This window comes from Ursus arctos, unplaced genomic scaffold (assembly GCF_023065955.2).
Source record: "Ursus arctos isolate Adak ecotype North America unplaced genomic scaffold, UrsArc2.0 scaffold_23, whole genome shotgun sequence".
NCBI lineage: Eukaryota > Metazoa > Chordata > Mammalia > Carnivora > Ursidae > Ursus > Ursus arctos.
Genome location: NW_026622908.1, coordinates 32,863,251 through 32,889,632, shown reverse-complemented (window position 1 = coordinate 32,889,632; position 26,382 = coordinate 32,863,251). Strand labels below are relative to the sequence as shown.

Genomic DNA, 26,382 nt, shown 5'->3' with positions numbered 1-26,382 from the left:
AAAAAATTACTCAGTACCACCATTCTCCCCCCGCCAAAAAAAAAAAAAAAACTTGCCAACTTTCTATGTATTTTTCTTCCATTCTTTCTCCTATCTACAGATTTTTGCTCACTTTTCATTGACAATTTTGAAGTCACACCAAATGTTTAGTATATTATCCTGGTGAATAGAAGCATTTCCCATATCATTATAAGGCAGTGTTTTTAATCATCGCCCATTATTCTGTCAAGTAGATGTACCTAATAATAAGTCATTTTTTTCTAATACCACAAAAAAACCTCATCATGCATCAAGTTATCTCTGGGTCCCTAGGTTAATTTCTTAGATTTATAGACTAAACAGAGGGATATAATTATTATAAAGACTTCTGATAACTCTTACCAAAAAAAAGGCAGTCCCCAATATATGTAACTAACACCAAACTGTAGATTACCTCTTTCACCCCAGCTGGTAATGGATATCAGGATTTATTTTTTGCTAAACCTCATCTCACTTTTTTAAATTTGTATTTGTTTGACCACTGGAAAGTTGAACAACTTCCTATGTTTTACTATCCAATATATTTCTCCCTTTCGGAAACTGTTAAAGCTACTAAGAGTAACTTAGAGGATATTGAGAAGCATACATGATCAGTTTCTAATCTCAGCCCCTCAGATGCCAGCTCTTGAGAGTTCTTGTCCAAGCAGTTGTTGGAGCTGGTAGACAAAATTTTATGTCCATATAATTGGGTCTCTTCAAATGTATAACTCAGAGCTTTATTATGCACCATACTGTCTCATCATTACAATGAGATAAAAAAGGTTTTATTTTCTCCTTTAGATGATAAAATTACATATCAGTGAATTTTCTTCTCCTACGTACGTTCCCAGGACTGCAGAATTTGACCACAGCTCCGTCTGACATCAAACCCACACGTTGTCCACTGCGCCATTCTCTGGCTGAGAGTTTCTAGCTTCTTTCTCTCCTAAGCAGTACAACAGGAGTCAGAAGTCTGGGTTCTAGTGCTGGCTCTTCTGTGAGATAACTGTGAGACTTTTGAAAATTCACTTCATCTTCCTGAGCCATAGTATTCCTGCCTGTCAAGTGAGGAGAGCTGGCGGTGAGGAATAGTGCTGTCAGCTTTAACTGCTGAGCCTGTTAGCAAACAGAACGTTTTTCCTTGCATCCGTGAGCAGCTGCTCTCACTTCGCAACCTCCCCATTATCTGAGATACTTCCTAATGGTGTGACCTTGAGCAGGTTTTTAACCTCTTTACGCTGCATTTCCTCTTCCGTGTGCTATCTAGAAGAATAAAATCTGTTTTCACTTTTTCCCCTGTTGTTCCCACAGAAATGACCCTCAGGGACCTCTCTAGTGCAGATCACTCCTGTAAGGCCCCTGCCACCAACCCACTGATTCTAGCCTGTGCATCTCCAAGATCAGTTATCTCAGCTGTTACCAGTCTGAAAGGATTCCAAACATTCTGCATGCACCTTGAAAGACGGGCTACTATCACATGAATAGACTATCATATTCAAATTATTTGTGAGCCATATAAATTCAGTTTATTCTCAGGTCCCTGGACTCACAGTAGGTTTAAAGGTCCTCCCACTCATTCATTCAATCAACAGATACTACGGGCAGGTATATTGGGCTGGTGGCTGAGGAAGCAGGAGATGAAGTCAGCTTGGTCCCCACATTCTCACAGAGTGCAGGGTATTCAGACTGTGATAGAAATTTGCCCAAGGGGATGATCGGTAGGGGAAGAAAGGGATAAAGAAAGGGGGGGTAATCAGAAGGGGGAATGAAACATGACAGACTATGGACTATGAGAAACAAACTGAGGACTTCAGAGGGGAGGGGGGTGGGGGAATGGGATAGACCGGTGATGGGTAGTAAGGAGGGCACGTATTGCATGGTGCACTGGGTGTTATACACAACTAATGAATCATCGAGCCTTACATCGGAAACCGGGGATGTACTGTATGGTGACTAACGTAATATAATAAAAAATCATTAAAAAAAAAAAAAAAAAAGAAATTTGCCCAAGGAATTATATGAGCATGAAGAGAAGTCCTACCCCAAGCTGGATGTGATTTAGGATGGAAACTCCCCTTAACTTTTATAAACGCTAAGCTCAGTTCCCCCAGCACCACGTACTGTCAGTCTCACACCGCACAGATATACTTAACGTTCACCTGGATTCCTTGCTGCCTCCACCTCATGGGCCCTGGCTGGTAGCACTCAGGCTTCCCCACCATCTGCCCCATCCTGCCCCACCACTGATCTCCCTCTGCTCCACCACTTTCCCCACCCCATCTGAGCCCTCCTGACCTCGGATCCCCTTTATTTCAAGTTCTACCATGCCCTTCTGCATATCTGAGCTCCAACCCTGAGAGCCAAATTGTGGATTCGGGCTTGGAAATTTCAGCGCACTGACCAGTGCTGATGCTTCCCGTCCTTAACCACAATTTGAGATTCATAAGCAGAGAAAGTCAAATGAATCACAAGAATTACTTTTACAGAATGCTGCAGAATCTCAAAAGAAGGGGCTGGGCAATTGCCAGGTAAATCCAATGATCCCCATAGAGAAGGCTGGCTGAAAATATATTTTTGATTAAAAAGAAGCTGAGTCTTTTTAGGAAGAGCTGGAGAACACTCTGTTTTATCTGTCTTCTTATATTCTTATAAAATAAAAAAAGGCTGGCAGAGGACAGGTGAAGAAATCATGTAAAAGAAGTTTTATCGCAATTCCAAATGGGTGGAGGACTCACTACACGAGACTGGGACATTCCAAGTCTGGGTCTGATGGCACGTTCTTAACACTGCCGGATCCTGAGAGTCTGAAACAACCATCAAACCGTGGAGGTCTCAGCTCCTCCTATCAGCCAATTAGAGCCTCAATTTCTTCATTTGTAAAATAGTGAGGTCAGTACTCAGTCTACCTGACTCTGAGAGGTGTTGAGAAGATCAGATAAGAAAGTAAATGAACAGACTGTAGACACTATAAAGTTCTAAGAAAAACAAATGTAAGTTGTATGTTCTCTTTTCTCAATTCAAACCCTAATACCAAGCATAAGATAGGATTTTGGAAACTTTAATCAAAATTCAGAAAAGAGAAGGATAAAATTAGGATCATTACCAAGAATCAAATGGGTTATTCTGTTGTCTTTTTGCATTGAAAATGATAGAAAACTTGAATTTAACAGACAAGATATCAACACTGAGAGAAAACTTACTTGTACAGCCAAGCTGAAATACTTGAATAATGCATAATTTATTCCTTTGCTTGGACATTTTCTCTAGAAAAAGGAGGATTGGACATTTCTGAAATACCAGTTGAAGTTCCACATTCCACCTGTAAGAGGAGATCCCAACATGCCACATTTTGCAACCACTGTAGGACTGAACTCACCTGAAGTTGGTCCTAAGTCTCCACTGGCTCTCTGGGGTCAGAGCAGGGAGAAGTGTGACAGGGACAGATGGCTGCCCCATCTCCTACATGAGCCCAGCTCTAATGCCCCAGGCCTTTTGGATGAAATCACTAACTACATGACCTGACCAGATGGGGAATCCTACTGTCCTTCTTGCCCTGAAAACTGGAATAAGTTGAAAGTGACTTCCCTGAGTGTCTGAGCTGGAAAGTCAGCTCCTGAAAGAGACCAACCCCCTCCTCCTAGCCAGCTGGAAGAAGCTGGCCCTGGACCAGGAATTTAAACACCCTAGTCCTGTGAGACCCTGCCTCAGAGGCTACCAAGTCTCCTGATGTGGCTCAGGGCCAAGGTGTGGAAATACAGAGAAGTGAACAAAACTTGTCACAAATGTTGAATCTGTGGCTCCAGATTTTCCAACCTTCCAAGGAAATATTTATGTAACTATCCAAATAAAATAGCTTACCATACTATTTTGGGTGCCAGCAGGAAGTCGCTCACCTCAAGGCTTCTGTTCCAGGTTTTTCCCTTTGGGCAAATTATTTAACCTTAAACCTCCTTTGCCTCAGTTTCCCCATCTGTAAAATGGTGCTAAAAATAGAGTCTAGTGGGGTATCTAACTTACAGCATGGTGACTATGATTAGCAATACTGTATTATATACTTTATGGTTGTTAAGAGAGTAAATCTTAAATGTTATCACACAAAATGGGAAGTATGTGAGGGCATGGAGGTGTTACTTAATCTTATTGTAGTAATCATTTCTCAACACATACATATATAAAATCATCACGTTGTACACCTTAAACTTATATATGTTATTTGTCAATAATCTCTCAGTGAAGCTGGAAATAAAATGAGATCATTTCTGTAAAATGCTTAGAGCAATGCCTGGCACATAGTACATAAGAATTTGCTGTGTAGGTATTGTTATCACTACTACTATTATCAACACCATCACCATCATCACCACCATCATCAGCGTTACTATCCCCTAACCACATGCATTTAGCCATCTCACCACCACTTCTGTGTCACTCCAATGTCTCTCTTCCTTCTCTTCGGCATGTGGACATGGACACTGACTGATTATAGAAACTGAGGCTATCACAAAGGAAGGATAGTAATAAAAATATCCTAAATGTGACTACCAGGCACAGTGTTCCCAGTGGCCACCAACCACACCACCTGCCAGGAAGTCTCTGGAACACCCTGCCTCCATCGCCTGGGATTCTACTTCCACTCTGGTCCCATCCCACCTGCCGAGCCTTCTCTTCCCCCCTTATCCAGAGCCCCAGATGTCCATCTCCAGCCCTTTGGAGAAAACAAAAATCAGTGAGCATCACTACAACTTTTCCACCCTTGAGAGTCACCTTTTTGCTTCTCTTACTCTATGTTAGTAGGTAAAGCAGTTTAATTCTTCTTTGCCTGAATTTCTCCTCTCCAGAGACTCAGGACCTTGTTTTATAAAAATCGAACAGTTAGGAAAATGTTTTTCTTCAGAAGCCTAAGATGAATTCTGCCGTTGTCCTTAGTGTGTTGAAAGACTCAAGTGTCATTTTTTTAAGTGTGAATCCAAAAATCTTCTAAAGTTCTCCCTAATGACATTCCCAAGAGCATCCCTAGCCCTCACCCCTCCATGGCGTTTTTAACATCCCAACTCTCAAGTGACGGTCTGTGATGTTTGGCTCTAAACTGTAGCACGCTGGTGCATGGTGTCACCTGCTTAATGCATTCGTCTATTTCCTCCACCCACAGGTCATTTATCACCCAGAGGGGGCATAAGAGAACTGTAAGAATCAAACTCTAGGCAACCTATTAGATTTTTCTTGAAATTGTGGAAGGTAAAATCTGGTAGGGACAATGAAAAGTTTATATAGATCTAACCTCTCGTTTTCACAGAAAGAGAATAGCAGCTCAGAAAAGCCAATGAAAGGGTGGGGAAATGGGGAAATCAAGAGCTAGGATCCAGCTCAGAAAATCTACAGCCTTTTTTGTTTTTACAAATTTTTTATTATGTTATGTTAGTCACCATACAGTACATCCTTAGTTTTTGATGTCGTGTTCCATGATTCATTATTTGCGTATAACACACAGTGCTCCATGCAATACGTGCCTCCTTAATACCCATCACCGGCCTATCCCATCCCCCCACCTCCCTCCCCTCTGAAGCCCTCAGTTTGTTTTCCAGAGTCCATAGTCTCTCGTGGTTCATTCCCCCTTCTGTTTACGACCCCCTTCCATTCTTCCCTTCCTTCTCCTACCGAGCTTCCTGCTATTTCTTATGCTCCATAAGTGCGTGAAACCATATGATAATTGTCTTTCTCTGCTTGACTTATTTCTCTCAGCATAATCCCCTCCAGTCCTGTCAAAGCTACTTCACTTCTCTGGCTTTCAGTCTGTCCATCCTTCCATCTAAAAGGAACCAACACCTTTGAGCTAGACATTATGCACAGTAGAATTTAGCGTTCAGACTGGAGGAGATAATGCTTAGTGAAATAAGTCAAGCAGAGAAAGACAACTATCATATGATTTCTCTCATCTATGGAACATAAGAACTAGAATGATCAGTAGGGGAAGAAAGGGATAAAGAAAGGGGGGGGTAATCAGAAGGGGGAATGAAACATGAGAGACTATGGACTATGAGAAACAAACTGAGGGCTACAGAGGGGAGGGGGGTGGGGGAATGGGATAGACCGGTGATGGGTAGTAAGGAGGGCACATATTGCATGGTGCACTGGGTGTTATACACAACTAATGAATCATCGAGCCTTACATCGAAAACCGGGGATGTACTGTATGGTGACTAACTAATATAATAAAAAAATCATTATTAAAAAAAAAAAAAAAGAATTTAGCGTTCAGGAGGATTAAACAGAAAACACACACATACAACATATCTCCTAACCTCACAGCATAGTCAAGCTAGTAGATATAATAACTCATTTTGGGGATGTAATTTGGGATCAGAAAGCTTTTTCAGCAATTCAGTAACATAACCAGGGGCAGCCTAGAGTTGAAGACTGTTAATAGGAAGAACTGTCCTTGCTTTTATATATGCATTCAATTTTACAGAGGATTTTCTCATCTATCAACAGCCCTGTTCACCAGAATATTGTGTAGAAGGCGGAGCAGATGTGATTAGCTGCATTTTACGTTCATTTATTCCATAATGCAGAGCTGCTCACTCATCCAGCTTAGGGGTCTCAAGTTTACTAAGTTCAGAAACACCCTCAAGTAAAATTGTGATTTCTTCCACCCCTAACCCAGTAGTTGTACAGAGTTTATCCTCGGGGCTCCAGGTGCCTGGGGGTATTGCGGGGAAGGTATCCACAGGATTAGAAGGAGGGTGCTCAGTGCAATCCTGGGACACAGCATGGCAAGGGCTCCACCCAGGACAGCTCCTGGTCCCTTGCATAATGCTCCTCAGAATGGTCCATTCATCCAGCCGACCCTAGGTGCCCCTGTCCGAACCTCTTCCATTCCTCATTTTCTTGGATAAATTTGTTTATCAGTTCTCTGTATTGATTAGCATGGGCTGGAAATGCTATGATAATACAAACAGCCCAAAATCTCAGTGGTGCAATCCCAGTAAAAGTCTCTCATTCACACTAAATCCAAAGATTGGCCTAATCAGGCAGGTCTCACGTGCAGCTCTCCACAAAGCTGTGACTCCCTGATACAGGCCCATTCCCATTTTGTGATGCCTCCAGTCTCCTAGGGCTTCAGGACCATCTGCTCGGCCATCTACACTCAGCTAGCCAATGACCAAACAGAGATTAAAGATCACCGGGGACATTTTACAAACAAAGCCTAAACTGGGATACATTACTTCTACCCATTATTGACAAGACCCCACATGGATGTAAGGGGGTTAGGAAATGTAGTTTATGTGCCCAGGAGAAAAAATAAAATGACTTGATAAACACATAGCATTGTCTGAACCATACCTCCTCATTTGCTGGCCTCTTTCCCTCCCCATATCCCTTCAAGGTTTACTTATTTTTCTACTCAAGAAGCCTCTGGCTCTCAGTAGACCTTCATGATTGAATAAAACCAGAGTCATAATCACTATCAGACAAAAAGAAAGTTCAAGATTCTGCCATATTCTAGTCATAAATATTTATCAAGAACCTACTAGCATTAGCGGAGTAAAAATTCCATGCTCTGGACCCAGGCTCCACTATTTATATTTCTATGACCTTGAGCCAGTTACTTACCTCTCTGTGCCTCAGTGTACACATCTGCAACATGGAGATAATAATTCAATTAGAGAATTCTGATGATTACAAGAGTGGTATCACTGAAAATAGCGGAGGGAACTCTAGGGCTCCATCCCCCTACTGCCAGGAACAACTAATGAGGTGGCAAAAAACAGTTTTGCAGAAGCCTGGATATAGTTAAAAAAAAAAAAAAAGTGACCATGAGAAAAGCTTGGAGAGGAATGAGGCAGCTGTTTTTCTGAAAGACAGGACTGTGAAGTTTTAACTGCCTGCCTCCCAAACCACATACCCTAGAACTGGGGCAGCCAAGGGAATAGCAACCCCCTACTCCTGGTTCAGATTTCTGGGTCATTAAGGAAATGTACATCAAATCACAATTAGATCACCACTTCCCACCCACTAGGATGGCTACAATCAAAAACACAGAAAGTAACACATGTTTACAAAAATTTGGAGATACTGTATACTACTGATGAGAATGTAAAATGGGGCAGCTGCTGTGGAAATACTTTGGTTTGTTTTTTTTTTTTAAGTTAAACACAGCCAAAAGCACAAACAATAAAAGTGAAAATCAACAAATGGGACTACATCAAACTCAAAAGACTCTGCACAGCAAAAGAAACAAAATGAAGACAACCTGAAAATGGGGAGAAAAATTTGCAAACCATGTATCAGATAAAGGGTTAATATTCAAAATATATGTCAGCTCAACAACAACAAAATTTAAAAATGGGCATAAAAATTAAACATTTTTCCAAAGGGGACATCAAAATGGCCAATAGACACATGAGAAGATGCTCTATATCACTAATCATCGAAAAAACGCAAATCAAAATCACAATGGCTATCACCTCACACCTGTTAGAATGGCTCTCATCAAGAAGACATGAGATAACAGGTGCTGGTGAGGATATGATGAAAAGGGAACCCTTATATATTGTTAGTGATAATATAAGTTGGTCCAACCATTATGGAAAACAATATGGAGGTACCTCACAAAATTAAAAATTGATCGACCATGCAATTCAGCAATTCCACTTCTATGTAGACACCCAAAGGAAATGAAGATAAGATTACAATGAGATATCTGCCCTCCGATGTTTATCGTAGCATTATTTACAATAGCCAAGACATGGAAACAACCCAAATGCCCCTCAGTGAATGAATGGGTAAAAAAAAAAAAGATGTGGTACATATACACAATGGAATATTTTTAATCCATGAGAAAGAAATCCTACCATTTGTGACAACATGGAAAGACCTTGAGCATGTTAAGCAAAATAAGGGAGACAGAGAAAGTGTTGTATGGTATTGCTTGTATGTAGAATCTAAAAAAGTTAAACCTGTAAAAAACAATTAGTGAAATGGTGGTTTTCAGGGGATGGGGGGGTTGGGGATAAGAGTGATGTTGTTTAAGGGTACAAACGTGTAATTAGTAGTAAATAAGCCATAGAGAGCTAATGCACAGTATAATGAATAGAGACAATATTGTATTATAGTTATAAAACGTGATAAATATCTCTACGTCAGTAATCATATTACAATATATAAATGTATCAACACGCTATATGCCTTAAACTTATACAATGTTACATGTAATGTATTCAATTTAAAAATACATTTAAGTTAAATATAGAATTACCATATGACCCAGCAATTCCACTCCTAGATATATATCCAAAAGAACTGAAAACAGGTACTTAAACAAGTACTTGTACACAAATGCTCATGGAGCACTATTCATAACAGCCAAAAGGTAGAAACATCCCAAATGTCTATCAACTGGTGACTGAATAAACAAAATGTGGTCTATTTATACAATGGGGTATTATTCATCCATAGAAAGAAACGAAGTAATGATACATGCTACAATGTGAATGAATCGAAAACATTACACTAAGTGGAAGAAGCCACATATGGTCACATATGATTCCTTTTACATCAGATATCCAGAATAACTAAAGCCAGAGAGAGAAAGTGGGTTAGTGGTTACCAGGGCTTGAAGGAGAGGAGGAGTGACAGTTACTGCTAAATAAGTATGGGTTTCCTTCTGGGGTGGTGAATTATTTTGGAACTAAATAGAGGTGGTAGTTGCACAACAATTTGAATATACTGTACTCTATTGTACACTTTTCAATGGTCAATTTTATGTTATGCAAATTTTATCTTAAAGAAAAGGAAATGTCTGTCATACACTCAGCATGTGCTCAGTAAATGTTAGCAATTACTACTATGTGATAGACACTGTGGTAGATGCTGGGATACTATGGTTGACAAGACCAAAAGAGTCCCTGCCCTCAAGGAGCTTAGTGTGTTAGAGGAAAGAGAGTAAACGAGCAAAGAAATAATTACATATTGCAATAGTGTGAGGGCGAAAAAAAATGAAGTAGTAATCTCTTAACTTCTTAATCTACCTCTATTACTGAAAAGTTTTTATTTATACATACATTTATAAATCACCTACATATGCTGTTCAAGTTATTTGATAGATCTTAAATATATCAAAAAAATGTAAAGAATGAAAAGTTGAAATTAGATATTTTTAAACACATTGCTAACTTTAATGGCCTTATACTTAATACTATAAGGCAAAATGTACATTTCATATGAGATTTCTCAACATCCTGAAGGGATTCCGTGTGTGTACACTTACATTATTGGTATTACTTTCAATCCAGAAATCATTTGCAAGAAGCTTTTATTTTTTTTAAGATTTTATTTATTTTTGCAAGACAGAGAAAGAGAGAGAGAGTGAGCATGAGCAGGCGGGAGAGGCAGAGGGAGAAGCAGACTCCCCACTGAGCAGCGAGCCCAATGCGGGCCTCAATCCCAGAACCCTGGGATCATGACCTGGGCCGAAGGCAGATGCTTAACCAACTGAGCCACCCGGGCACCCATGCAAGAAGCTTTTAAACACATGTCCATTTCAAGATGGTTAAGCTGGATAATATAATGTAATCCACTAAATAAGATTCAGGTTAAACTGTAGCTCACTAAAATATGCCCAAATTCAGCAAAGAAATGAGTTCATCATTAACTTGCCCCACAATGCGGAACCCCCACTCTTCTTTGAGAAGATCTCAAATACCTTACATTGTTTATGGCACTTCTAGCACCCAGATCACCTAAGGGCTCATTAAACATGGCACTACTGGAGCACTGCAGGGGACTAGGTTCTCCAAGAAATCTCAACGTACAACAAGCAGATCCACTGGGGATCCCTCAAGTATAAGGGAAGATCCCCAAGGATGCTCCTACCACCACTGAAATTAAAATATGAATATATTTCATAAATTTTAAAGTCTTGATTAAATGGACTATATATGTACATATATAATCTTTTACTAAAACTGACTCAAAATATATATAAAAAGCCTGAATAGTCTCATACCTACTAAAATAATTGACTAGGTAATCTAAAATATTCCCCCAAAATTTTTTAAATAAGAAAAATAAAATATCCCCAGAAAGGAATTTTTTTCTACTGCTCTAGATGTAACTCATCTCTCATTGTTGCTTTATATTTAATTTTGCATTAATGAATTTACAATTCTCATAAAATTGTTGGTTTGGGCATTATTTTAAAGAAAAATAATAACACTCAACTTCCACACGAATTCTTAATAAATCAAAAATAGAAAGAACTTTCTTAATCTGAGAAAATATGTCTACCCAAAATCTACATCAAACATCATTTGTAATGGGAAAAGTTAGAAATACTCCCTTTAAAATTAGGAACAAGAATCTTATTATCACTGATTATATCTGACATTGTGGTAGAATTCCTACCCAGAGATGTTTAAAAAAAAAAAAAAAGGAGAGGAAGAAAGAACACCAACAGCATTCCCAGATGGTATCATTGTCTACTAGAGAACCCAAAAGTATTTAGAGAAAAAATATTAGCAGGAGTAAGAGTTTAGTAATATAGATGGTTATACAATTAAAAACAAAATAATCATTACATTTCTATACGACACAGTTAAAAGATGTAATTCTTTTTTTAAGACTTTATTTATTTGAGAGAGAGAGGTGGGGAGACAGAGAGAGAGCAAGCACGAGCTGAGGGAGAGAGACAAGTAGACTCCAGACTGAGTGTGGAGCCCAAAGCAGGGCTTGATCTCACCATCCTGAGATCATGACCTGAGCTGAACCAAGAGTCGGATGCTTAACAACTGAGCCACCCAGGCACCCTGAAGATGCAATTCTTAAGGACACTATTTACAATAGCAATGAAACCATAAGTTTCCTAGAATAAATTTAATCAAAGAGCTGGGTGCAGAAATACATCAATTTGATTTAAAACATTAAACACCAAAGTAAAAAAATAAAAATAAAAAGCACCAAAATAAAGGAGAACATAGTAAAGAATATCAAGGTCTGTCCATACTCCTGTCCATATCTTTATATCCTTTTTTTTTTTTTTAACCCATGACCTTTATGTGCTTTCACTGCCAACAGCTACCACATGATGCCCTTGGGCTACTAGTGTCCATTTTCCCTATATTAATAGACAAAAGTGTCTGGGAATTTGTGCCCCAACCAACCCCACAGAACCCCCTAGCTAATGTCTAAACAGTCCGGGAGTATCAAAACTCCACTCACTTACTTCTAAGTGCCAGGTATAATTTACACACCAGAGTTCTCCTGCAAAATCAGCCTAAGTGACCCTCTGCTGGAATTCACCTGAAACTGCATCCTTGTTTCTACTTCTCTCCTCTACTCCCTTTACAGTTTCCCTGGGAACAAATGTTTAATACGCCACTTATTAGTCACAGAACTCTATGCCTTTAGATTTTCCAGAGGACTTTGTTTACAGCAACACATAACCAAATCAGAGTTATCCCATACTTGTGAATGTAAGTTCTTCCCAAAGTGATCTATAGATACGATACAGTGCCAAACAAAATCCCAAGAAGTTATTTTGTGGAATTTGACAATTTAGATTTAAAATTGTCTAGAAGATAAAAGGACTCAAAACAGACAAGTTAGTCCTTAAAAAAAAAAAAATAGAGAAACTTGCCATACCAGATAAGAACACATAAACTATAGTAATTAAGAGAGATTAAGAGAGTATCAGGTTGGCTCAGAAACAGACTCCTTCAGATACAGAAATTTGATATATGTCAGAAGTGGTAGATAGAGAAAAGAAGGTCATTCATTCAATAAGTGATGACAGAACACTTGGTTTTCCATATTTGAAAAAATAAATAAAACCAATGCCTTTCTTCTTAATATCCAACAATCAATTTTAAGTGGAATAAGAACTTAAGTGAAAAAGGCACAACTTCACATGTTTGGAATAAAATACCAATTAATATCTTCCTAACCTTGACCTAAGAAAGTATTTCTTAAGCAGGTGCAGAAAGCACTAACAATAATGGACCATTTAAAACTATTAACTACACAGTGCAGCCACTCTGGAAAACAACATGGATGTTCCTCAAAAAAGTTAAAAACAGAACTACCCTACAATCCCACAATTGCATACTGGGTATTTACCCAAAGCATAGAAAAATACTCATTCAAAGGGACACATGTACCTCGATGTTTATAACAGCATTAACTACAATAGCCAAATTATGGAAAGAGCCCAAATGTCCATCGATAGATGAATGGATAAAGAATATATATATAATATATATTATATATTTTTTTCACATATATATCTCATTACACACACACACACACACACATATATATATAAATGATGTAAATGGAGCTAGAGCGCATTATGCTAAGCAAAATAAGTCAGAGAAAAACAAATACCATATGATTTCACTCATATATGGAATTTAAGAAACAAAACAGATAAACATAGGGGAAGGGAAAACAACAGAGAGAGAGGCAAACCAAGAAACAGATCCCTAAGTATAGAGAACAAACTGATGGTTACCAGAGGGCAGGTGGGAGGGGCTGATGGGTGAAACAGGTGATAGGGATTAAGGAGTGCACTTGTGATGAGCACCAGGTGTTGTATGGAAGTGTTGAATCACTACATTGTACACCTAAACTAATATTACACTGTGTGTTAACTGCAATTTAAATAACAACATTTAAAAAAATGAAACTCTAGAGGCACCTGGGTGGCGCAGTCAGTTAAGTGGCCAACTCCTGATTTTGGCTCAGGTCATATCGCAGGGTCCTGGGATAAAGCCCCAAGTCGGGCTCCACGCTCAGCGGGGAGTCTACTTGAGGACTCTCCTCCTCCCTCTGCCCCTCCCCCCCGCTCCCACTCTCTAAAATAAATAAATCTTTTAAAAAATGAAACTCTAAATCAAAATGGAAAACATGTGAGAGATACCCTCATAAAGACATCGTTAGAGTGCTAAACCACCAACAGTGCAGTGACACCCACCTGTGCGGTGACTTTAATTCTGACTGTACCAGCAGAGCCAAGGAAGAGACTCTGAAAGGTAAGTATGTGTTCTTCTCAAACAGCAAGTAACTGCAGCTTTGAGATTTTGTGGTTCAGAAAATATAAGCGGGGATGCACGTAGAAGCGTAAGACAGAGTGGCCCCCCGCAAACAACTTCTGTGAACATTTTTCAAATCTTCACAATAAATCTGCCCTACCTTATGGTTTCTCATTATACCTTTCCTGTCATGGAACTCCTCATCCTGTGGATTCTGACAAATAATATGGCGCTCACCAGCCTTTTCCAGCATCCTTTGCTTGCACTTTTCCTCCAATGGTATCCGTCACCAGAGGGGTCAAGCAGGGTCTCTCCTGCTAGTTCCCTCACTGAGCCATCACAGGCTGCTAGATTTGGAAGGAAGCTCATGGATTCCTCCTCCCACAGAAGGGAAATCTGGACCCAGCACCACATGGCTGCTCAGGCAGAGCCTGGACTAGACCCACTTCACTCTCCTCTCACCCACCGGCTCCTCCCCTGCTGCCCACCCATAGCCGGCTGCCAGTACAGAAGCAGGGGGCAAAGAGAGAGGAGATTCCTACTTGTAACACAGGCAAAGCAAAGCTAGACCAAGATCTAAAAAATATACCAGAGGATAATGAACAATAATGTGGTCCGGCTCAGTTCTCCACCTTCCTGAGGTGTAATTTCTGTGCCAACAGCCTGAGGACAGCTCAGAGGCCCTGGCGGGAAGAGGATGTTTCCAGAGTCAGCCAAACTGGGCTGCCAGGGAAAGAAGCCTGTGAGTGCCAGACATGCCTCGGTAATTGGAGATCCTGACTCCAGCACTTTGTCAGCAAGGGTTATATAATTCTTGAGCAGTTTCACATGCCCCGGTCACATCTCTCCAACATGATAGAGGATGTAAGCTTTGAAGGTTTTTGAAGTGTCTCTTATGACCTGTGTCATACCTTCTTCAGAGTTGGGAACTCAGATGTTAAAATGAGTTTTTTATATGATCCCTGAATCCTCTATCTGCTACTACATCTATTTCAAAACCACGGTATCACTGGGGGTGTCCTGTAAACAGCACAGACGCTAAAGGATAAGGGGAGTGGATACCTAGCACCAAAAAAGTAAGCTCTTCTTTTTGAAAATAATTCCAAAGAATGCCTCATAGAGATTGAGTGAACCTACCTTGTTGCCTTGATTCTTAACTTTATTTTCTGAATATTTTGTAGACAGAAAACTAACTTCCTAACCCTGAGGACACCTGGACGCCCAAGTGCAAGAAGCTAATAGATCACCCTATTAACTCAATGTAAAAAGATCTTCTCCAAGACAAATGATATGAAAACATCAAACCAAAGATAAAAAGAGACGGGGCGCCTGGGTGGCTCAGCCAGGGAAGCCTCCGCCGTCAGCTCAGGTCATGATCCCAGGGACCTGGGATCAAGTCCTACATCAGGCTCCTTGCTCAGCAGGGAGCCTGCTTCTCCCTCTCCCTCTGCCTGCTGCTCTCCCTGCTTTGTGCTTATTCTCTCTCCCTCTGACAAATAAATAAATAAAATCTTTTAAACACACACACACACACACACACACACAAAGATAAAGAGAGAATCCTAAAAGCGAGGGGGGGGGATAGTAACCTACAAAGTAATGTCCATTAGTCTATCAGCAGACTTCTCAGAAGAAACCTTGCAGACCAGGAGAGTATGACAGGACACATTCAAAGTTTTAAAAGAATAAATAAATAAATAAATAAATAAATAAATAAATAAATAAAAATAAATAAATAAATGCAAAGTATATTCCATCTCACAAAGTTGTCCTTCATGAATAAAGGGAGAAATACTTCCCCAAACAAAAGCTGAGGGAGTTCATTATTACTAGACCTGCCTTGCAAGAAACGCTCAAAGGAACCATCAAGCTGAAATGAACAGATGCAAATAGTGACACAAAAGCATACCAAATTATACAACACACTGCTAAATGTAAATATGCAATCAGATTTAGAAAACTCGAATTCTATAATAGGTTGATGTGACAGTCACTTAACTATCACAGCTGAAGGAAAAAGTATTAAGATAACAATATGTACAGTAATTTGTTAGTGAATATACAATATAAAAAGAGGTAAATTGTGACATCAAAAATACACAAGTGGAGTAAAGGGTGGATATCTTGTGTGCAATCAAAGTTAAGTTGCTATCAACTTAAAATGGATTGTTTTCTCTATAAGGTATTTCATGTAACCCTCGTGGTAAAAACAAAGCAAAAACCCAGAGTAGATTCTCAAAACCACACCACCACAGAAAATCACCAAGTTACAAAGGTAGGCAGAAACAGAAGAAGAAACAATGGAAATACAAAACAGCCAGAAAGCAAGTAATAAGATAGACATTAGTCTTACATATCAATAATTCACTCTAAATGTTAAGGGATTCAATCCAATCAAAAAGCACATGGTGACTGATTTGAATAAGGAAAAAAAAGACCCAACTATGTGCCTACAGGAGATACACTTCAGATGTAGGGGCAAGTATGGGCTCAAAGTAAATCAATAGAAAAGAAATTCCATGCACATGGAAAACAAAAGAAAGCAGGGGTTGCGACACTTATATCAGACACAATAGATTTTAAGCCAAAAATGGAACAAAGGACAAAAAAGATAACTATATAATGATAAATCAATTCATCAAGAAGATATGACAAATGTGTTTGTATTTCACCTCCAAGAGACATGGCCACTCTAGCAATGCCCTACTGTCATGAAATAAAGCTCCTACTATGGAACTTCAGGCTTTAGAATTAGATTAATGAGGTAGGTACACCAAATGAAGTAGAAATGCTTTCCTGAGACTCCCACAAGATCACATTGGTAGGAAAAGACAAAGCAAAACAAACTTCTGTTTCCAAGCGCCAAAGACTTCCCACACACTACAGCATGCTAACACCAAGAGGTAAAATGCATGAACCCAAGGTTGTACAGGTAGAAGATGATAGGGTGGGAATTCCGGTCTGGATGATCCCTCCTGAAGTCTGTGCGCTATGCACTATGGACAACAGAAGAAGAGGAAAAGTGCAGCTCAATTTTAAATTCTCCAAAATACAACAATGAAAGAGCTATGACTGATAACATGGAGTGTAAGGTGTCATCAAACTATCACAAAAAATATGAATAAGTTAACTTTTCCTCTATTCTTTAAAGTTGACCAAAAACAGAATGCATATTTGATCCTGTTCTTCATAATTTTGTTCACATTTTAATTTTTACTCCACTCCTGAGTTCATTTTCTTCCTCCACAGTTGCCTCGTGGCATTTTTTACTTCTGCGTTTCTGAGTGTGTAGATAATGGGGTTCAGCATGGGGGTGACAACTGTGTAGAACACGGCCACCAGTTTGTCCTCAGTGAAGGTGGAAGAGGGTCGCATATAGAGGAAGATGGCAGGTCCAAAGAACAAGAGGACCACTGTGATGTGAGAGGCACAGGTGGAGAGGGCTTTCCGCTTCCCCTCTGCAGAATGATTCCTCAAGTTGAAGAGGATGACAACATAGGAGGACACCAAGACGAGGAAGGAGAAAACAGAGATTAAGCCACTGTTGGCCAACACAATAACCCCCTCCACAGAAGTGTCAGTGCAGGCAAGCTTGAATAAGGGATGGAGGTCACAAAAGTAGTGGTCAATCACATTAGGACCACAGAAGGGCAGCTGAACAGCAACAAGAATCTGGACTGTAGAGTGAATTATGCTCCCAAGCCAGGAGCCAGCCACCAGAAGGCGACACACAAACCGGCTCATGATGGTTGTATAGTGAAGGGGTTTGCAGATGGCCACATAGCGGTCATAGGCCATTACCGTGAGCAGGAAGATCTCAGTGACCCCAAAGAAATGGAAGAAGAATATCTGAGCCACACAGCCCTCCAAGGAAATGGTTTTAATCTTGGCAAGTAAGTCTGTGATGAACTTAGGGACAACAGTAGAGGAGTAAAAGATCTCCACCAGGGACAGGTAGCTAAGGAAGAAGTACATGGGGGAATGCAGACTCTTACTGACATTGACTGTCAGCACAATGAGGCCATTGCCCACCACTGTGGCCAGGTACACGAGAAGAAACACCACAAAGCACACTCTCTGCACCTCTGGATCCTGGAAAAGACCGACGATAATTAACTCAGTCACGTTATTTGTATTCGCCATGGAATCCAATCAGGTGTTCTGGACACAAGGTCATGAGAGACCTGCAATAAAACAAACACTGACTGCAACCAATTCACCTCATTTATAGCATGTTAGACAGTGTAACCCACTTTACAATACACTAACTACCAACTCATTCATTTAGCCCATATGTATTCATTCAGCATTAAATATTAGCAATCTAACAACTTTATATATTAGAAAATTAAGGTTCAGAGAGATGGCAATTTACCCAGGATCACACAGAAAGTGGTGAATTCTGAGCCTCAGAACTAGGCTTTCTGACTTCAGCCAGGATTCTTTCCAGTTCACTACAAGACATTCTGAATTTGGGGGCTGTTCAAGCTCATAACCTTTATTATCTTCATTGTATTTTGATAGCTCTCTTCTGTTGGGAAAACCTCATGAGACTCTTCTCCTAAATTCCTTGTTTCCTTCAACTCTGCCTCAGGGAACATCTTCCCACTAATAATTCTTCCCTTTCCAATAGGTCCTGAGTATGGTTTTCTTAACTCAATTATACCAGTCTTCGATTCACTCAGGTCAGATTCTTTCACCGGTCTGCAGCTTCCATAACTGCATTTGTATAACAGGTGTTCAAATCCTCTGGAGATATTTCAACTTACTCATTTGTCTCCATTTCACCAACACTTTCCCATCTCTTGCCCCACTAAGCAAACTACTGAGAGATCCTGAACTCGAGAGCTCGTCCTCCAAGAGCATCGCTATGACCGGCCAGCCTGCCTGTTATGGTTCCACGTTGGTAGTCAGCAGCAAACTATACAAGACTTAAGATGTCTCCATGAGTTACTACCCTGAACAGATAATTACTGAGCACCTCTAATATATGTATAAGCACACTAAACTATACAGAATAAATACAGATCTGATACACACCCCAAGCTAAAAATGTCACGTGCTTGAAAACAATAGTCTCTAGATTAAGGTGCCATGTTGGGAAGTTTTTCCACCACATATGACCCATGAAAATGGATGAAAAAGCATGAGCACCTTGATTCTCTGCTCTAAATTTTATTCCCATTGTTCTTCCCCTTAACTCTGATTTCATACTAAAATTTGCAAGAAATATACTTATGAAGAATTAAAAACACACCTGAACAGCAAGGACCAGAATCAACAGAGAAAGCAAAAGTCAGTGTTACACACTGAAATAAAGGAGTATGTGTCAGAATTCCTCAGCCAAGCCCACATGCTGAAGTTTAAAACTAAATAAAGTCACTGAACCTTAAAAACAATAAAGAAATTAGCATTCTAGAGTGAGAGAAATACTAGAGAAAGGCTTAATAAACCCGTGAAAACAATCTTCTGTAAGAAATATACCTGTATCCCAATAGAAAATGGGCAAAGGATATAAACACGTGATTCACAAAACAAGTAAAAAGATCAGGATACATATGAAAAGATTTTAAGACTCACTAATAATCAAATGCTCATAAAACCCTCCAAACTACCCAGGCTGTAGCTGATAGCATATTTGATCCATGACTCCCTTTCATTTCCACACCAGTCATCACCACAGCCCATGAATTTCTCATTAAACCATCCCCCCACAATGTCCCCTTTCTCTCCATTCTTCCTGCCACCCCTTCTCACATGTTATCAGCAGATAACCAAATTACCAACACCTCTTCGTCTTCAGATGCTCCCGCCCAACCATCCCACACAGTGCAGGCAGAAAATTGTGTCCTAGGGGCGCCTGGGTGGCACAGCGGTTAGGCGTCTGCCTTCGGCTCAGGGCGTGATCCCGGCGTTATGGGATCGAGCCCCACATCAGGCTCCTCCGCTATGAGCCTGCTTCTTCCTCTCGCACTCCCCCTGCTTGTGTTCCCTCTCTCGCTGGCTGTCTCTATCTCTGTCAAATAAATAAATAAAATCTTTAAAAAAAAAAAAAAAGAAAAGAAAGAAAAGAAAATTGTGTCCTAGACCCTTCTTTCCTCAGATCCTCCCCTGCATGGGAATAGCCAGGGGGAAACCTGAACTCCTCAAACTCACTTTTAAATACTTTCACAGACTGAGCCATCCCAGCAATCACCCTCTTACCCACTAAGCTTTGACTCACCTCTGTTCACGAACTCTTCCTGTCCCACAGCCCACCCTGCTCGTTCCCACCATGAAGGCTCCCTTCGCCACAATGCCCTGTCCTTGTCCTTCCAACACTACCCACCTTCCAACCCAATTCCAGTCTTTTGTGTTCAGCGAAGCTTCCCTGTAATACTCCGCCCCATCTGTATCTTCTCCTCCCTGAGCATTTGAAAATACTTTGGTGCTTATCCTTCAATGGAAATCTGGTTCTGTTACATCTCTAAAATCTATCAATCTATCAACACCTAAAGTCTATCAATATCTCCCTATTGCCTACAGCCTAAATTACAATATTCTTAGCATGGATTCCAGGTCCTGCTTGAACTGGCCATTGCTGATTTTTGCACCCGTGTTATTCCCAAATGGCAGTTATCCAGCTATTTCCTACTCCAACGTGTCCTTTCTCCCTTCTCTGTGTTTAGTTTTCCTCCTTCCTACTTGCACAAAGAACCTCACTACAACAGGAATAATATATTCTCTCCTTTGTGCTCCTATGGTACATTCTCATACCACATAATTTTATAGAAATTAACAGATCATTTTAGATTTGTAGCTTCTGGGACTGTTTCTTCTACTAAGAAATATACCATCATAATAATCAAAAATTATCTGCTTCATGTTCTTAAATCTTTATTATTAACTGCATTTTTCATGAATAATGATAGCTAGCCTTGCAATAGTACTTGTGCCATATATTTAGAAGTGCTCTATATACGTTAATATATTTAACTCTCACAACAAACATGTGTTGTGGGTATTATTATTATCACCCCTTTTTATACCTATGAGGAAACAGAATCAAAGATAAGCGAAATTGGTGACTAACATAATATAATAAAAAATCATTATTAATAAAAAAAAAAAAAAGATAAGCGAATTACGTGGCCAGAGGTTACACAGGAATGGAGTCAGGATTCCAATCCAAGCAGCTGCATAGATCCCATGCTCTATAACTACTACCATGTATAATTTCTAAGTACATAACACATAAGAGTTAAAATTAAATATGCCCTTTCATTAGAGGTCTGAGGTATATTTGCCTACACAAACATATACCTTTTATCTGAGCATGAACTAACTACTTATTTTATTATCCATTCCTGGAATTAAGGAAAATATGATAAGACCAATTCCAGAGATCACTCAGAGACAAGAAAGAAATCATTTCAGGCCAAGTTCTTCTAGGCTTTATCCTGAGGAGATAGAATATCTGATAGTCTTTCTTTTTAAAAAAAAAAAAAAAAAAACTACCTTTTCCTGTCACCTCTGTCTTTTCTGCATTTATTCCTCTCTTTGCTACCTACCACCAGCCATTCCCAACTGTCCTACAGAGTTGGTAAAAAAGTATCTCCTCTCTCCCCACAATGCTGCCTCACCAAGGGGCATGGAAAGAAAATGTGATGAGCATGTCAAAGCCTAAATCAGCACGTGAGCATGCAGGCTCCACATCAGGTGACCTGCTGGACTCTGGACCAGAGCCGAATGACAGAATGCAGACAACACCCAGAGCCAATCCTAAGAGAGAACCTGATGTACCAATGTGGCTGATCTCAGATGACCTAATGAAATCTCCATCCCAATCACACGCTCTCACCTCATCATTCCCAAAAGATACCTCACAGAATCCCAAAACTTTAAAGGACTTTAAAATCATCAAATTTTATGTTCTGTATATTTAACAATAAAAACAAATAAATACCCCAAAGATACAGACGTAGTGAAAAGAAGGGGCATCTGTACCCCAAAGTTCATAGCGGCAACGTCCACAATAGCCAAACTGTGGAAGGAGCCGGATGAATGGATAAAGAAGAGGTGGTTCACATATACGATGGAATGTTACTCAGCCATCAGAAAGGATGAATACCTACCATTTACATCAACATGGATGGACCTGGAGGGTATTATGCTAAGTGAAATAAGTCAATCAGAGAAAGACAATTATCATATGGTTTCACTTATATGTGGAATATTCTGAAACAGAGCAGAGGATCACAGGGGAAGGAAGGGAAAATTGAATGGGAAGAAATCAGAGAGGTAGACAAACCATGAGAGACTCTTGACTCTGGGAAACAAACTGAGGGCTGTGGAAAGGGAGGAAGGTGGGGGCATGGGGTAAGTGGGTGATGGGCATTAAAGAGGGCACATGATGTGATGAGCCCTGGGTGTTATATGCCACTAATGAATCACTGAATGCTACATCAGAAATTAATGATGTACTATATGTTGGCTAATTGAATTTAAATTTAAAAAATGAATAAATTTGATTCATAGCCTCATCCTCTACCCACACTCCCCAAAATTTCTCCAAACCAAACCATCTCATTTACAAATGAAAATTCCTTTCTTTAAGCCACAGGTTATCTTCCCGCAACATCCTATGGCTGACTTTGTACCTTCTTTCCAGCCACATCACCTACCTTTAGATCAGAAAATCTGGTGAGGTTTTGTTCCACCTTAGAACAGGGAATTAGGTCAGATGGATCTCAGACATACTCAGGTGCCTCCAATTCAGCATGAAAGTAGTCACTCTGTTGGAATAGATTGTTCTGAAGGTGAAGATCTGGTTGGGGAAACTAAGACAGGTTGGAGCATTGGATTCCTCTCTGAGAATCCTGGTCCCTGGACAGTAAGGTGCTTTGGCTAATATTCCCCACCCAGCTGGTTTTTCACTGAAGGTCCCAATAAGCGAAGTCCAGGTCACACTCAACTAAGCCCCTGAGAGTGCTGCTGAAAATATTTACAGACCTTTTGCTCTAACTGCCTTTATTCACAGTGAAGTGACAGAAGCTGAGAGATTCACTGCTTCCCAAAGCCACACACTAGATACTTGCCAAGCTACTCACTCAGAAATCAGGCTCTTTTAACAACACTAAGCTACCATCTGAACATGCCGGATGGCTGCTGTTACTGTGAAAATCAGATCTTGCTCCCAACAAGAAAACACCATGTTCCAGGGAGCTTTTAGAAAACAAATAGATGGCATCTAAGATGAATCACAGAAGAAGAAAGTTCAGAAGATCTGGATCTGGGTTGATATTTGGATAATATCTAAGAAATAAACAAAAGCCACATAAATCAGCAAACTCAGAGAATTTAAGAGGCTGGTTTTTTATGTAGAAAACATACCCACCCACAGAGTCCAAGGGTTCTGATTAAATGCTTAGATCCTTTAACTATTTAAAATAAATTAAGCCACACACACTATGATCAAGGGAACAACTTCCCCCATGGAATTTTTTTCTCTTGGGTGAAACGTTGCCAAATAAACTATGATTAGGAATTTTCAAAATCTGCTTCAATTAGTTTAGTGAGATTTCTGTAAAATTTTTGCACCAAATAATTATAAAAGAGAATATAAAGAATAATAAAGAGAAGAAAGTTGAAGGAAGGACATAAAGAACTTTTTTCCAGACAGAACTACTGAGAATGAAAAGGAGAATGAGTAGAAAGGAAAGCAAGGACTGGACGGGGGCCAGGACAGCTGAGCACTAGCTCTGGTCATAAGTGATTACCTACCGAACTTGAACACATCATTCCCCTCTCCACTTCTCACTCTTTCCTGGTTCTGCTTCTACCTACGATGACAGAGTGCAGCTGGATTATCCCCATCATATCTTCCCGTTCTAATTCCAATTCTAATATCGAATGAATCTAATAGCTACACGTATACGTCACTTAGATCCTAGCACCTCACCCTCTATCGATGTCTGACATATAACTCATGCTCATTAAATCTTGTTGACTTAGTCCATACTACCCAAAGCAATCTACAGATTCAATGCAATCCCTGTCATAATTCCAATGGCATTTTGCAAAGAAATATAAAAAACAGTCCCAAAATTTGTATGGAAAAAAATAACAGCCAACTGTTAGAACTAATAAATAAATTCAGTAAAGTTGCAAGATACAAAATATACAAAACTCAATTGTGCATCTATACATTAATAATGGAACTATCTGAAAAAGAAATTAAGGAAAAATCCCATCTATGATGGCATCCAAGAGAATACAATACTTAGGAAAAATTTTAACCAAGTTGGTGAAAATCTGTGCACTGAAAACTATAAGACATCGATGAAAAACATTGGAGACACATATAAATGAGAAGATATTCCATTCTCATAGATTGAAACAATAAATATTAAAATATCCATACTACTCAAAGTAATCTACAAATTCAATGCAATCCCCAACATAACTGCAATGACATTTTGCACAGAAATATACAAATCAGTCCTAAAATTTGTATCGAAACAAATAAACCCTCTACAGCCAAAAAAATCTTCAGGAAGAACAAAGCTGGAAGCATCATTTTTATTTCAAACTTCATTACAGACACATAGATCAATGGAACAGATTGGAGAACCCAGGAATAAACTCACGTATACATGGTATTAAATTTATGACAAGACACCAAGAATATACAATGGAGATAGGAGAGTCTCCCTCAATAAATGGTGTTTGGAAATCTGGACAGCCACATAGAAAACGAATGAAACTGGACCCCTTCCTACCATACACATATATCAATTCAAATGGATTAAAGACTTAAACATAAGACCTGAAACCATAAAAATCATAAGGAAAACTTAGAAGAATACTCCTTGACATAGGTCTTGGCAATGTTTTTGATCTCACACACACACACAAGTAAAGACAAAAAAGCAAAAATAAACTAGTGGGACTATATCAAACTAAAATCTTATGCACAGTAAAGGAAACCAAAAAAATGAAAAAGCAACCTATAGAATTAGAGAAAACACTTATAAATCCTATACCTGTAAAGTGTTGGTATCCAAAATATATAAAGAACTCATTCAACTCAATAGCTAAATAGCTAAATAGTAAAATATAAATAAATAAATAAATAAATAAATAAATAGTTGAACAGAGAAATGAATAGTTTTCCAAAGAAGACATACAAATAGTCAACAGGTACATAAACAGGTGCTCAACATCACTGATCACTGAAGAAACGCAAATCAAAACCACAAAGAGCTATGGCCTCACCCCTAACTATTATCAAAAAGACAAGAAATAACAAGTGTTGGCAAGGATGTAAAGAGAATCCTTGTGCACTGTTGGTAGAACTGTAAATTGGTACAGGCCACTATGGAAAACAGTTGAACGTTCCTCAAAAAAAAAAATTAAAAATAGAATTACTATATGAACCAGCATTCCTCCTTCTAGGTATTCAACCAAAGAAAGGAAAACAGCATATCAGGGAGATATCTGCACTCCCATGTTTATTGCAGCATTATTCGTAATAGCCAAGATACGGAATCAGTCTAATGGCTGTTAACAGATGAATGGATGAAGAAATGCGATACATATTAAACAATGGGATATTACTCAGCCATGAGAAAGAATGAAATCTTGTCATTTCATCAACGTGGGTTGTCCTTAAGGACATTATGCTAAGTGAAATGAGTCAAACAGTGGAAGACAAATAATGTATCACTTACACGTAAATCTAAAAAAAAACCCTCAGAAACAGCACAGTAGTGGGTATGAGGGGCTGGGGGATCAAGGAAATGGGGAGATATTTGTCAAAGGGAACAAACTTTCAGTTATAAGATTAACAAGCTCTAGAGATCTAATGCAGAGTATGTTGATATGCTTAATAATACCGTTTTATATACTTGAAAGTTGCTAAGAGTAAATCTTAAATGTCCTTACACAAACAGGAAATGGCAAGTACATGACAGGATGGAGGTTTTGGCTAATGCTATGATGGTAATCTATTTGCAATATATAAATGTATCAAACCAACACCTTGTATGCCTTAAATTTACACAATGTTATATGTAAACTATATGTAAATAAATCTGGAAAAAATAAAAACGTTATTTACAATAGCAGCAAAGCCATAAGGTTCCTAAGAATACATCTAACCCAAGGAGCTGGATGCAAAAATCTACCAACTTGATTTAAAACATTAAAGAACACCAAAATAAAGAAGAGCATGGCAAAGAATGTCAAGGTCTGTCCCTATCCTTGTCCATATCTCTTTCTAGCCCTTTTTTTTTTTAACCCACAACCTTTATGTACTTTCACTGCCAACAGTTGCCCATATTGCCCTTGTGCTGGA

The 26,382-nt window shown here is 39.3% G+C and overlaps 1 protein-coding gene across 1 annotated transcript; it reads right to left on the bottom strand.

Annotated features, from left to right (window-relative positions):
• Nucleotides 1-17,258: 17,258 nt before the first annotated feature.
• Nucleotides 17,259-18,188, bottom strand: LOC113264876 (olfactory receptor 4B1-like). The gene has a single exon (XM_026511853.3). The coding sequence runs from the start codon at nucleotides 18,186-18,188 to the stop codon at nucleotides 17,259-17,261; it is 930 nt and encodes a 309-aa protein (XP_026367638.3).
• Between the last annotated feature and the right edge of the window lie 8,194 nt (nucleotides 18,189-26,382).

Bases quoted from the DNA above. Each gene is read 5' to 3' on its own strand.
- LOC113264876 (XM_026511853.3), bottom strand. From the start codon at position 18,188: ATGGCGAATACAAATAACGTGACTGAGTTAATTATCGTCGGTCTTTTC.